The sequence below is a fragment of the Lacerta agilis genome, chromosome 1, assembly GCF_009819535.1.
Source record: "Lacerta agilis isolate rLacAgi1 chromosome 1, rLacAgi1.pri, whole genome shotgun sequence".
Classification (NCBI taxonomy): domain Eukaryota; kingdom Metazoa; phylum Chordata; class Lepidosauria; order Squamata; family Lacertidae; genus Lacerta; species Lacerta agilis.
In genome coordinates this window covers 14,154,386-14,168,229 of record NC_046312.1, presented here as the reverse complement: position 1 = coordinate 14,168,229, position 13,844 = coordinate 14,154,386, and the positions used below count along the sequence as shown (strand labels likewise).

The 13,844-nt window shown below is 41.3% G+C and overlaps 1 protein-coding gene across 6 annotated transcripts in view; it reads right to left on the bottom strand.

The window, feature by feature from the left end:
- The window catches only part of CDC42BPB (CDC42 binding protein kinase beta), a 102,184-nt gene that overhangs the window by 36,650 nt on the left and 51,690 nt on the right, over positions 1-13,844 (bottom strand). For all 6 annotated transcript variants that reach the window (XM_033139197.1, XM_033139208.1, XM_033139234.1 and 3 more), the window contains exons 10-18: positions 13,620-13,786; positions 13,391-13,510; positions 10,672-10,805; positions 7,620-7,862; positions 6,709-6,819; positions 5,231-5,478; positions 4,952-5,057; positions 4,290-4,414; positions 2,883-2,988 (exon numbers count right to left, since the gene is read on the bottom strand). In XM_033139197.1, coding sequence (XP_032995088.1) covers positions 2,883-2,988; positions 4,290-4,414; positions 4,952-5,057; positions 5,231-5,478; positions 6,709-6,819; positions 7,620-7,862; positions 10,672-10,805; positions 13,391-13,510; positions 13,620-13,786 — 1,360 coding nt within the window. The remainder of the gene's footprint in view (positions 1-2,882; positions 2,989-4,289; positions 4,415-4,951; positions 5,058-5,230; positions 5,479-6,708; positions 6,820-7,619; positions 7,863-10,671; positions 10,806-13,390; positions 13,511-13,619; positions 13,787-13,844) is intronic.

Below are 13,844 nucleotides of genomic sequence, written 5' to 3'. Positions count from 1 at the left end.
TGAGGGCCCCTGGTGGCCTGGCAGGATGGATGTAAATACAGAAACAAATAAAGCCAAGGAAAAGTTTAAAAACTTGCTTCAGAGGTGGTTCAAAGAGGCAATTATTGGATTGATGATTTGCCAAAATCCATTTCACTTTGGAACTATCTGCTATCCTTCGTAAACAAATGAAATCACCATTTTCCCATTCTAGCCTTACATTTGACTTTTTTTTTCAAATTCTAAGGTTTTTATACAGATTAGACTGTTACACTAGAGTCTCTAAAGAGCAACTGAGGCAGTAAACAATGACACTGTCCAAAGACTGTGTAAGAAAGGAAACTAGCTCTGGGACTCACCCTTCCCTTGGCTTCCAATAGGAGAAACAATTCCTCTCCCTAGGGCCAATTCAGCGGTAACAAGCAGCATGTTGAGAAGGGAGATGGGAATGGGCAAAGGCACCAGCTGTTTAAGCCAATCTATTTCCTGAGAAGGGCTGCTTCCTTCTGCTATTGATTGCCAAGGGCAACGCTCCATCCTCATTTGGAACTTTTCTAAGCAGGGCTGCCATGCTAGATACCATCCCATTCCTGCCTTCTAGAATTCACTGAATGATGTGATTCTTCATTTTCATCGATTCAAACTTTGTACACTCCTCTTCCTTCAAAAAGGTAGCCCAAATTGGGTTGCATTAAATAAGCAAATACAATGAAAGATAGATAGCAGAACAGCTCAGTAGTTCCCCAAAAAATACCCAAGGGGGGGGGCGCGGAATCTCAATTATAATGAGAACTGAAACAAGCCAAATATATGGTAACTGGTTCCAGAATTTGTTCACAAATAATATGCATCAGAATTATGAAACGCAAAATGGATTCTCTTTGAGATGGCCACCAGTCTCAAAAAGAATATTGTAGCACAGGAAAAAGTGCAGAAAATAACAACTGGAATGATCAGGAGGCTGGGGCACCTTTGCTATGAAGAAAGGCTATAGCGTTTGTGGGAAGGTTAGTTTAAAAAGAAGTTACCTGGGGAAGGAGAACATTATAGATATTTATAGAATTATATATGGCATTGGGAAATCAGTAAGAGAAATGCTCTCCCTAAAAGCAGTACAGTGCCAATTAAATTTATTGGCAGGAAATTCCATGCAGAAAAAAGGAAGCAGTTCTTCACACGGTATAGGAGTCATTTGTGGAACTTGGAGACACAAGATGTGGTGACTACCACTAGCTCAGCTGACTTTTAGGCGAGTCTGTCAATGACTACTAGTCATGATGGCGCCACGTAACATGACACTGAATAGCAGCTGTTGGTGGAATATCGAAAGGAAAGGGCTATAGCTGCTAGTAGGCTGCTGAGGACTACTGGCCTGATCCAGCAAAGCAATTTTTATGTTCTTATGGAGAATGTGGGAGGGAGGCTTTGGGGGAGGAATGGTCTGCCTTTTCTCTATATATAACAAAAATATAAGAATGTCATCATGCAGCCCCATGGGAGGATCTGTAGTGCAGCATCACAATTCTGGATTTGCATGAAGTCAGGATAGGGTAGGGGAGCAACATCAAAGGCATGTTGCACAACAACATTTGTCATGACATGGGAGCAAAAAGGGAGGTACGATGAGAAGGGGAAAGTGGTGGTTTAAAGTAAAGGCAAATGTTTGAGCAAAGCAGGGATTGAGAGAACTGAGAGGAAAATAGTAGTTTTGAGCAACAACAGATGTTTAAATGAAGCAGTGATGAAGGCACACTGGGAGGAAAAAAGTGGCAAATTTAAACAACGGCAGAAGTTTTGAGTAGAGCAAGCAGGAAGTGATGCGGGGGGCAGTGGAAGTTTAAACAAAGTTTGAGTACAACAGGAAGGGAATTTGGAATAGCTCTGTTGTGTTAGTTTTCTGGTGTTGTATCCATCATTTTTATTTCTTCTTGTTAAAACTGCCCTGTTTGTTTTTTTAAAAGGTAACCCTTCTGTGTCCTCCATCTCTGCTTTACTCCAACCTCTGCTGTTGTCTAAAATCACCATTTTCCTCTTGTCTCATGTGTCAGAGATAAAAGATTAGGAGCCCTCAAATATTCTATAGTGCCTTCACAAAATGCATTTCACTAGTGCTACCATGCATTGCTTTCAACATGAAGTTCCAGATTCAGTGTAGTTAATTTAGAACAGATATTTTGTTAACAAACAAATACTCACATCCACCAACTTAGTTTAAACTTCTCTAACTCAACGAGCTAACTGACAGGCTTGCTCTTAAGATTCTATTCATCTCAAAGATACAGTAACGTATGTTGTATGTGTACAAAAGGAGCTGCAGAGTAGGAGAGAGGATGAGGCATAGAAATGGAAGTGATCTGTGTACAAGGGAGAGCTGGGAAAAGTAAGGGGGAGGGGAGTGGATGTGAAAATGGGGGTGCAAAGAGAGTTGCAAAAAAGGAGGAAATAGGGAACATGTGAATGGGGGTGAAGATGAAAGCATGGCTTTATAATTGGGTAGAAGCTGAAAAGGCCACTTAGTAGTTGCAATGTGTGGGGAGGAGGAATATGTAAGAGGTAACCATGGGGTAGGGTGTGTGCAGGGCGGAGATTACACAGAAGGAGAGGAAGGAGGTGTGGACAAGGCGTTGAAAATTAAAATGGATGCAAAGAAGGTCTGCAGAATAGAAGTAGGTTCAGAAATGGGGCTGAGAAGGTGAAAAGCGAGCATAGTAATCATCTGGGGTGGGAAGGGGACGCTCTTGTTGGCTGATGTGTGGTGCAGGGGGTTGGGAATTGGAGCGAACAAGGACACAAGCCCTTAGCCATTTTTAAAAGAACTTCTAGATTCATTGAAGATACACAAAATTGGAGGCACCTCAAATTGTAAGGCTTTCCAGTTAACCAATTCAGATATTCATGCTTACCAATGTTCTCGATCCCAGACTGGAGCTTCTTAAAGATTCAAGTTCTTCTGTCATCTTAGAAGCTAAAGCTTGAAGATAGCCACGGGCATCTTTCTCATCACTCACCCTAGTGCACAATCATAAAGAGTCACTCTTTTATATCGATAAAGGACACAGGCACACACACATTCAATAGCATGTTATCTCCAGCCCCAGTGTTCAAACCATAAAATGTTGTTTTTCTTGCATAAATGTTCAGGATTAAACTCAGCAGACACAGCAAGGGTAGTTTTCCCTACAACCATCCTAGGGTAGAGCTATTGTAACACTCCTGCTGTGGAGATAACTGCATTCTGCGAATACTTAAGCAGTAAAGTTTATTGCCAGGGAAAATTTGGAGTTTGTGATGACCTGTGAATTTCCCATCTCTGAGGTACTAAGAGTGGGCCAACCTTGTTTGATGAGAGCTACTCTTGATGGACAGGCAAGGTCATGTGAAGACCACTGCAAAGGGGATGAGCTTCCCCTTTAGTTCACGGAATGTATTAAGAACTTGTAAACAGCCCAAAGCAATAATAAAATAACAATTTGCAAAAACCACAAAAGAGCCTAACTGAAATATTGCTACTTAACAGGCAGTGCTAGTCTAGGAGCAAAGGGAGAAACCGTTTTCTTTGATATCCTTAGCCCACTTGATAGCTCAGCCGGTAGAGCATGAGACTCAGTAGAGCATGAGACAATATCAAGGACATGGGTTCGAGCCCCACACTGGGGAAAAGATTACTGCATAATGGGGGATGGATTAGATGACCCTCATGGTCCCTTCCAACTCTACAATTCTGTGATTCTTTGTGATTCAACAGAAGGAGCTCTTTCCATCAGTTAAGACTGCCCTACCCTTAAGGAGAATGTAATTTTTCCTTCACAGTGTGTGTTGAGATTGTGCATATGTGGTTGTTAGGAGCATTACAAACTTCTTTTGGAAAAGGTTTCAATCTTTCCCCTGCATGTCTGTGTTATGATGTGAATTTTTTTTAAAAAAAACTTTGAAGGATCTACACTGCCTCATTTATAAGTCTGGCACAGGAATCTTTAGGTTGTCTTTTTTAAAAAAAAGAAGGAAGGAAGAACTGAAATAAAGAATTGATGAACAGCCAGGCTGCAACCTTTTCATTTAATACGAATTAATTTTTAATGTATGACCTAGACATTCTCACTTTGGTGAAATCAGTTGACATAGAAGGTTAATAAAGTTCCTGTAATGGTAATAAAAACGAGGGAGCCAGTATGTATCAATCAATATTTGTGGCTGCGTGTGATTTCTGAAGTGTATCATCTACAAGATGACACATTTCCATTCTATGGGAGCCTTCCTTCTGCTAATAGAGCACTAATTTATTTTTCAAAGGATCCTCAAAATGCACATACCACTGAATAATTTCTGCAATCTGAGCTTCCCAATGGGCAACAGATTCCTTCTTTGCCGCCAAATCCTGAAGCTCATCTTCTAGCTGCCTGTTTTGTGATGTTAGTTTATCCACAAAGGAACAAAGCTGCAATGAGAAAATTAGAAGTTTTCATAACTGTAATTTAATGTAACTTTGAACCTCCTGCAGCAAATGTGTAAAACCTCCTGCAACATTTTGTTTTCCAAACAATCAAATTAAGGCAGCCCAGTTAAGTGGCAAAGTACATGTACAAGCAGCACTGAAGGTTTCTTCGGTTTTGATAACAGAGACTAAATACCCAGATTTTCACATTCGACATGGAATAACTCAGACTTTCACACACAATTAAAACCACTGTATTTTATTTTATTTTTAATCATTTGTAGCCTCTCTTGAATTAGGAGCAGGGCATGGAACTCTAAAATGATATCTGAATTATAGAAATAAAACATAAGATTTCTTGGGGTAGCCAACGTACCCTCCAGGTGTTGCTGAACTACAAATCCCATCATCCCTTACCATTTGCCATGCATGCTGGGGCTAATGGGAACTGAAGTCCATAGCATCTGGAGGAAGCCACGTAGGCAATTACTGTTGTATCTGATGAAAAACTGTGCTTCTTCACAGGTTATGACAATTTACCTTCTCATTTTCAGTTGTTATTTTCTTGTTATCTTCAAAGAGCATGGTTCTCTCTCGCTCATATTTCTCTTTCAGAGTTCCCACTGTTTCCTCCATCTCGCTGTGCCTACAAGCGCGAAATAATATCATGTAAATGCCATTTCACAGAACAAAGAAACTATTGCTGCCTTTTATGGAGTTGAGTACATAAATCTTATTTAGTTTTTGGATGCCACATTATGTATAGTGACATTTGGGGGGGGGGGTGTTTCCAAGAAAGCAGTTGTACACAGAACTTACTTCTCCCGTTTGGCCTTATCCAATTTATCTTTTAACATCATGATCTCTTTCTGCAGTGCTAGCTGATGGCTTTCTAAGTCATGCACTTCCTTTTTCACATTTTTTACTTCCAAGACATGGGATGCTTCTCGCCTGACCAGCTCCTCTTCATAAAACAAGATTTTCTTCTCAAGCTCTGACTTCATTTTGGCCAGTTCCTGCTGATGCTCATGCATGGCCACACCAGCAGCACGACCTCCCTGCTTTATCTGCACAACAGCAGAAAAAAGCCACACAGACAGCATCACAATACAGTACACTCAATATTAAGAGACTTTAGTTTTGTTCAAAGTGACATAAAACACATTTCATCTCCTTAATACCAGAGGAGTTGACCATGAAGTATAAACACATGCATATTTATTTGTCTCTGCATAGCTTAGAGATCTCATTTGCTTCATCATAATCTCTCTGAAAGCCATGAACTGAGAGCAGACTAAAACATGCAGAAAACAATCCACATCAGACTGCAGGGCAGGGAACTGCATGCTTCATTCATTTTGCCTTCATGTAGAAAACTAGCATGTCAAAGGGGAAAGGTTTTACTCTAGTCTCATAATCATGCTGACATTCCACTTTCTTTAGAACCATGGAGCACACACAAACACACATTATTTGCACCCTGAAGAAGTACAGACCACTATTTGGACATCATTCTTGTTAGGTGTTCCCCATTTACTGAAACTATTTTTCCCAGCACCAGCCATTTGCAGGAGTCCCAATCTGAACATATTCTGAAAGCCAACTTTCAAATGGTGTTTCCCCCCTTTAATTACTATTTTAATTAACATATTGTCTCTTGCCCTGCTCTCCTGGGACTGAACTGTTAAGAATGGTACAGTCTAAAGAAGTCAAACAACAGAGGCCCTGAAACACGTAAGCAAATCTATTCACTGTGGTACAGATTTAGGTTTTTTTTGGGGGGTGGGGCGACCGTGTAAGAGGATACAGCTAATAAAATCTTGTCTGGGCTCTGTAAGAGGCTAATTCTGAGCTGGTACACATGAGAACCACCTGCAGAGGTAGTCCCCATGCAGCTTAACATGTGCTATGTGAGATTTTTTTCTTCACTACTCCAAACTTTCCAAGAAAAAACCATAACCTGTATGGCAATCTAAAGGTCTACCAATAAAAGAACAAAATAAAGCACTCAAACTGTGGTGGGGATGAGAAATGTGTCGATGTCAATGGTTGCTTCTCATATTAAAATTGTGAGACAGCGAGGGTTACTACCTATCCAGCCTAGATCCAAAAATATATTGTTGGAATGCCCAATATACGCTGAAGAACTAAATCTTGGGCCTTGTGCATTCTGGCAAGCTGTTTTTCGGAAGTGGGTAAGTTGCAACTGTCATGGGACACCCTGGAGATCTGGATTTCTATCCCTTGTCAAGTGAAGCTCTTCTTATATGGCTTAGATGCTTTTCAAATAATGTCACCTTTAGGGTCTCCAGTTCATTTTCAAGCTGCTTAGAGAAACTCTCACTGTGCTCTCGAAGCTTACGCTCTTTTGATGCCTCTGCTGCTGCGTCATCAAGTTGGGCTTCTAGCTATAAAAAGGAAAACAGGCCTGGTTATTGAAACCGCTATAGCTTAACCCTTATTATTTTTATGAATAGAGCAGCTACAAAAAACAGAAAGGGAGACATATGCCTAGCTTGAGGTTTGCAATCTAGATGACAAGGGTCACAGAAGAAGAGGAGTAGAAGATAAAAACAGTTTTGGAACATGATATATTACCTTTTATTCCCAATCCTACCAACTTTCAGAAACTTCAACGGAACACACACACACACACACACACACGACTTTATGACCCATCCTCATGCCTATGGCGACTTAACCATCTTATGGAGGCCTGCACTATAATATTTTGTAGCCAACTAGGAGCCAGTTACTTTTAAAAGGGAAACATGGAATCCAAGATCAACAGGACAGATCTGGGTAGCTATGAAACTTCAGTATAAGGAAAGAATGACTGTGGCATTTAACTATAAATATAATAATTGACAGAAAAAAGTTAGTACTTCTGGTTCTTTCATTGCTTGCCCTTCTCTCCTTTACAGACAGATGAAGGGAAGGAGGGAGAATAAGATGAAAAACAGGAAGCCCAAATTATGGTCCAGAACGTGCTACTGTGATATAGCAGGAGTTTTAGCAAAGTGAATCCATGGAATAGCTGCCTCACACATTTTGTTTCTCCACACAACCCTACAGGGCAGAGGGTGTGTGAAAGGACTGCATGAAGAAACAAACCAGCTGCTTGTATGTGTGGAACCCAGCCACAGTAACCATTTCAAGCTAAAATAGCAGCTGAAATCCATTATCCTCAAGTACCCTGCCGAGCTACCTCTTTTCTCGCTTTCTCAGATTTACGGATTTCCTGTCTCATGGAGTCAATTTTCTGCATGATCACTTCCACTTCTTCCTCTTTGTCACGGAGCTGTCGAGATAGTTTCTGCTTGTGGGAGCGCAAGTCTGCCATCCTCTCGTTCAGCTCTGAGAATTCCTGCATTGCTAGCTTTCTTTGTTGATGGGCGTCCTTTAGTTCTTTGGACTGTGCCTTTAATCTTTCAGACGCTTCAATGAGTTGCTGGTGAAAAGAAAGGTCCAAACAAGTGTTTAAAGATAGACACTCCTTGAGCATGAAGTTAAATCTTATTGCAAAATCACATTTTGACAATATACGTCCTCATCTCCACCTCTCCCCATCCCTGCTCTCAAAATAATGACAGGCATTTTGGCAGTATGTAAGCAGTAGTATTTATATATCACCAACTTGATATCCCAACGTATTGTATGCTTCCATCCTTCTCCCACCTTCCTCTATTCTCCCTCCCCTTCTTTCATACATCCCCCTTTCCTCTTCTGTCTCTCCTCCTATCTCTTCAGCCACTCTTCCCAGTATCATCCCATTACTTCTCTTCCTCTTTTGTCATCTCTGCTTCTTTCTGTTCACCTTTTCTCCATCTCCCTTCTTCCCTACTCCTCCCTTTACTCAACCTTCTAAAAAGAAAGAAAGAGAGAAAGAAAGAAAGAAAGAATATCAGGATAAATTCTTTTATCCCTGTGTGTGCTTCTGCTTTGCGGTGTTCACTTGCATGTGGTGGGGATCAGAGCCAGTCCCAGGGGCAAAAGGAGGTTATAAGCTGATGCTTAAGCTTCTGTTGAAATCCCTGGCAGAAGGATGGTCACTCCCATGAGCCAAAGGACACAAAAGGGTTAAACACCACAGGGAACAAGAGCTGATTACTGCTAGTGATTACCCTTTTTCTCTAGAGAGGACACCAGAAACCTGAGCAGCGCTTTAGCAACTCCACCCTCCCTCAAAGGGAAAAGGGGCTGTGAATAGCTTGGGGAGCCCTCATACACAGCCTACTTCCACCAGCCCTTTAGTTTTCTTGTGTTGCCTTTGCAGTGTATGTCTGGGGTGGGAGGAATGCTGCTCTCTTTTATAGGGTTCAATTTTATTTTATTTTGCCTTTTTTTAAAAAAAACACCATTTGTGCTTATTATTATTATTATTATTATTATTATTATTATTATTATTATTATTAAATACTGTGCATACACAGTCTGGCACAGTCAATATGGACAGAATGGGACTGATACTGATACAATAACATATCACAGTTCTCAGGGACATTCTCCGTGGAAAAGGTGCTACTGGTCAATCCCTCGAAAGTGCTTAGAAATTCTGCCCTATGAAGCCTTTTTCTCATCTTTTCCCCTCTATAATCCTTTTCTTTAAGTTATTCTTTTACATATACAACATATCAACATTTATATTCCATTATAGTACAGTCGACTTGCAACCTGCACAGGGCTTATGTTCTGGGGATTGTGTGTCTTAAAGCCCAAATCACATATAGCCGGAACAGCCCCGGAAGAAGCCCCCACGCGAGCATCCCTACCTTCCCATAAGCTTGTGCGTCAAATGGGCCTTGCCCCCTCCTCCCCACGGAAGGTGGGGAGCTTCAATTTATGTGTGTTTAATTTCTGTGATTGTAGTTGGACAGCTGCCAAGCACATAACACTACAATCACACAAGTTAAATGTGTGCAAGCTGCAAGTTGACAGTATTTCAAACCTAAACAAAACCATCACGCTAGTATTACGAAGAAAAAGGTAACTAATTTCATCTAACACTATTTGGATACTTGGGCATTACACTTGACCACAACCATTTATTTTTGCTGTATTCAGCAAAAGTATTCCATCTCATCTGAAACCTATCATGCCTTTGTTTTTGTTGCCTAAATCTGAGATGGTGGGTTAATTTGGACACAGCAGCAAATTCCCGAAGTTTCTCCATCCATTAAAGAATGGATGTGTGTTAGCTGATCTCCATGATTTAGCAAACAATATTCTTGCTGCAGTTAACATCTAAGAAACTAATGCTTTATGTTTTCATACCACCAAATCTTCCCACACAATTCAATAAAAGGAATCCTGGATGGAGAGGAATTCCGTAACCCCAGTTCTTTTTTGTTTCTTAATTTTCTTCCAGTGCTTTTTTGACACATCACATCCTTGCCATCTTTTAAGGACCCAGAGGTGGTTCAGTTTTTCGCATGACGGTGAATTATCCAATGCAGGTTTTGCTGATGTGATACCAAGAGTAAGGAAGCACAAAGTATCATGTGATGTCTTAGTGTGAGGAACACATTCAACTGTATGCTCACTGAATCCAAACGTAATACTGAGATTCACGTGGGAAGAAAGCAATGGTATAAGCTGGATGCATGCATTCGCTGCATTGTTGATGTGCAGCCAGCAGTCCCTACAACTATGCACCTACAGCAACTGCACCGAGTACCCTATTTGCAATGGTGGGCCCCTTTCCCAAGTGGCAGTTGGTAACTGGTTTTCCCCTGAACAAGTTTAACGTGTCCCTGCCCAAAAGTTTGGGGGGAGGGCTATAGCTCAGTGGCAAATGTTTCCAGATCCAATCTGCAGCATCTCCAGGTAGGGCTTGGTGGTTCACCTGGGAGAGGAGCTGTCAGTCACTGAAGACAAGTCTGATTTAGAGAGACCAATGGTCAAATTTGGTGTAAAGGCTGCTTTCCCCTATGTTCCTACTACAGCACGTGTGGTCTAATGAATGAGGAGAACTGGATTTGGCTTCTGGTTGTTCCCATGAAGCTTGGTAGCATGGACATGTCACTATTACTGAGCTTTGCTTATACTACAAAGTTGATGTAGTGGTAAAATGGGATAATTGCATGTATGCTCTCCTGAGCTGCATGAAGGAAGGACGGGATACAAGTATGACAAACAACAACTCTCTATAGTGAGAGTTCCACGTAATGTTCCACATTGCTGGCAATACCACCTTTATACTTGCATGCCCTAGTCAACACCCACTTCGTTGGGACTGAATAATTTTCTATACTTCATACCTTATGGAGATCCTCTTTCTCTTGCCTAAATATCCTGCATTGCTTTTCAAGTCCTCTTAACTTGTGGGTGGAGTCTTCATGTTCCTGCCGCAGCGTCACCGCATCTTCCAGTTGCCGCTCTAGCCTATTTGAGTCTATGAATTTTAAAAGGGAAGATTATTCCATAGCGTTTTTGCTCAGTTGGCATATGCAGCAGTTCTGCATTCTTCTCTGCCAAGAACAATTTACACTGGGTAGTTCAGAGCGAACTCAGTCATTCTCTCTAACATAACACACACTGGCAAAACCCCAAGTCCCATTATCACAGCTCAACGTACACAGTGTTGATAAATCCAAATAAAATCCAAATTCTACCTCAGTCCCAGTACCAAAGAATTCCAAGTTCTGAAGGCAGAATAAATTATGCAACATAAGCATTTTTGCCATCTGCTTCTTTCAATAATACTGAACCTGCTTTCAATACTCATGTTTTCAAGGAATGAGGTCCAAAAAGCTATTTTAGATAAGACCACTGTGGCTTTGCTTGAACAACAGTCCCCATCATATCTCAAAAAGTCCCATCGCTTTTGAAAGCAGCTTGTCACGTGACTTTTAAGTAGTTTTTAAGAGACACACACGTTCAAAACCCATTTGTGCATGCAGAGCTAGAGAAGAGGAAAGGCAAAGAAGAGGAAGGGCAAACATTAAGGTTAGGGTCAGATAAGCAGTACAGGTCACTTAAAGGAACAAGAAACTAGTTCAGGCAATGTAATCACAGCTCCCTGCCCACTCTAGTCCAACTTAGCCTTAACCTCCCTACCACCAAAGAAATGTCTCCAATCATGGCTGACATATTTTCAAGTTTCCATGTTAGCACAATAGGACTAGAAACCTTAAAGGAAAAAAGCAGGAGTGGGTATATAAAATAATGTGTCAGTAACTCAAAGTACAATTCATTTTCTCGAGTATAAAAGGCTGGACAGTTTTTGGCTTCTGCCCCACTGAATTGCCCCTTTGGAAACAGTTATCTTTCCTTCCCCGATTTTAGCTGCCGCCTGTGAACAGATATAAGCAGGTTACATGATATTACTGTGGTCCTTTCTTTTCTTTTTTAAAGAAAAATTGGAATTTGAATACTCAAAGTAAAATAGAAGATTACAGCTGTGCTGGTTCTGCAGACAAAACTTGCAGGTTTGGTGTCTGTGGGTAGCTGTGGCAAAATGTCAGCCCTCCCCCTGCCCCCAGTTCAGAAAACGGTTGATCCCTCAAATTCCATCCATCAGATTTTCACCCAAATTTACAACCACGGCTACTTCAACACAGCTAACTATAAACTAACAAAAAAAAAGTTTTATTTTTCCAGAGTTGAGAGGTACCTCGTGGGAGCAGGGTGAGGAAATGCCTCTACGGGGGGAAGAGCGAAACAAGACTACAAGTCTGACAAGTGTTTACTTGTCAGCAACAGCCACCCCTTTGTTTCTAATACTGCAATGTAGCCTATCCACTCAAAAGCAGCCACTTCATAGGAGATTCAGTATTGTATGCAGCCGTTTCTTCCGCCTCTGGGGGGTGTCTCCTCGTGAGCCAGAGGGGCAAGAAGGGCTTTGTTGAGCTGCTCAATCTCCCTATCTAACAGCTGATATGCGGGGCAGCACAGCAGCAGCTGCTTCCTTGCCCATCAGCTGATTGGCTCAACAAGCCTGCGGGTTGCGAGGAGACCCTCTCTGGAGCCCAAATGTCCTCTACAGGCTCTGGAGAGGGTCTCCTCGCAAGACAGGAAGTGCTCCCCATTTCCAGCTTTCACTTCCAGGTTCCCGACACTGAGTGTGTACACGGTTGCACGCAAAGAGGTCATGCATAAATGGGGAGTTGCCTGTACAATGGTGCCAATCAGCCTGGCCTGTGGATCTGACTTGAGCCTCTGAGCAAAATGATATGTAAATTTTAATTTAACTTTATTTATAAATTAAGATTAATTTATGGTGTTGAATATATTCAATAACCTTTGATTGTTTTGTGTGCCTGTTAAGGTTGCACCTGGAGCAGGTTCTCCTACTGCCCCGCTCTAGTTACCCTACTGTCTCACAAAAAGAAACTTCAGGTGCATACTGTGGATACCTAATTAACAAACAAAAAGAGAGTCACCAGTTACAAAGGCATAACCGAAAAAATATGAGGGTTCTCAGAATGGTGAATGGATGCAGGACCACAAACAGCCAGTTTCTCACATTTCCTCACAGCAGATGTAGACATCATAAGCAAAATATTGTGCACTGCAGCTTAAAATTTTCCATATGAATGGCACTTGTACAACGTTCAAAGCTTGCCCCTCTCTGGGAAAAATATTAGAAGAGGATATCTTGGGATTTTTATAGAAAGGATAGAAGTCAAAAGAATTATCTAAGTGAAGCCGTACAAATTGCCTTTTATTCTTGGTTCCCCAGTGGGAATAATCTGCTATCAAGTAAAGGAAGCTTTAGAAGAAAGATAAGCTTTTGTTCAAAAATCTAAATGCTGCTTAAGGTTGCACCTGCCACACTTTCCAAAGCTGTATCATAATGTAATATTTCATGTATTTACACGCTGAGCCATCTTGGTACTTGAGCTAAAGATCCAGAAGTAAAAAAGAATGAGGCTCACGCCTAATAGGCTGCTATGAGAATTAGCGCTTTACCACTGGACTTATTTTGTACTTCTTTTGAGAACTAGAGAAACCTATTAAAATATGCCAGACACATACCTGCTATTTTGTTTTTCAAGCGCTCGATTTCCTCATTTAGCTTTTTAATTTCTTTATCCCGGTTTGTGTTTGCTGTTATGCGAGCAGAACCATGAAGGGACTGAACAGCCTGGGTAGATTCTTTAAATTGAACCGAAAGAACAAAGCAAAACAATTTGTTTAGTCCAACTTGAAAAACATTCTGTTGCTCCATCACAAAGCAACACAAAAGGAAAGCGAGAGGGTGTACCTTGCAACTTCCTGCTCAGCTCCAGCTTCTCCTGTTCCAATCTTCGTATTCTCCTTTCGTATGCCTCTATTTGCAAGCTGTTGTCCAAGTCACGCTGCACATCCTCATCTTTGGTTATACCACTGGACTGCATGACACTCTTTAGCGAGCCTCTATCAGAAAAACAACTGGAAACCAGAAACATTGGAGAACACGTTTTAATCAATTTATGCTCAACCCTAAGTA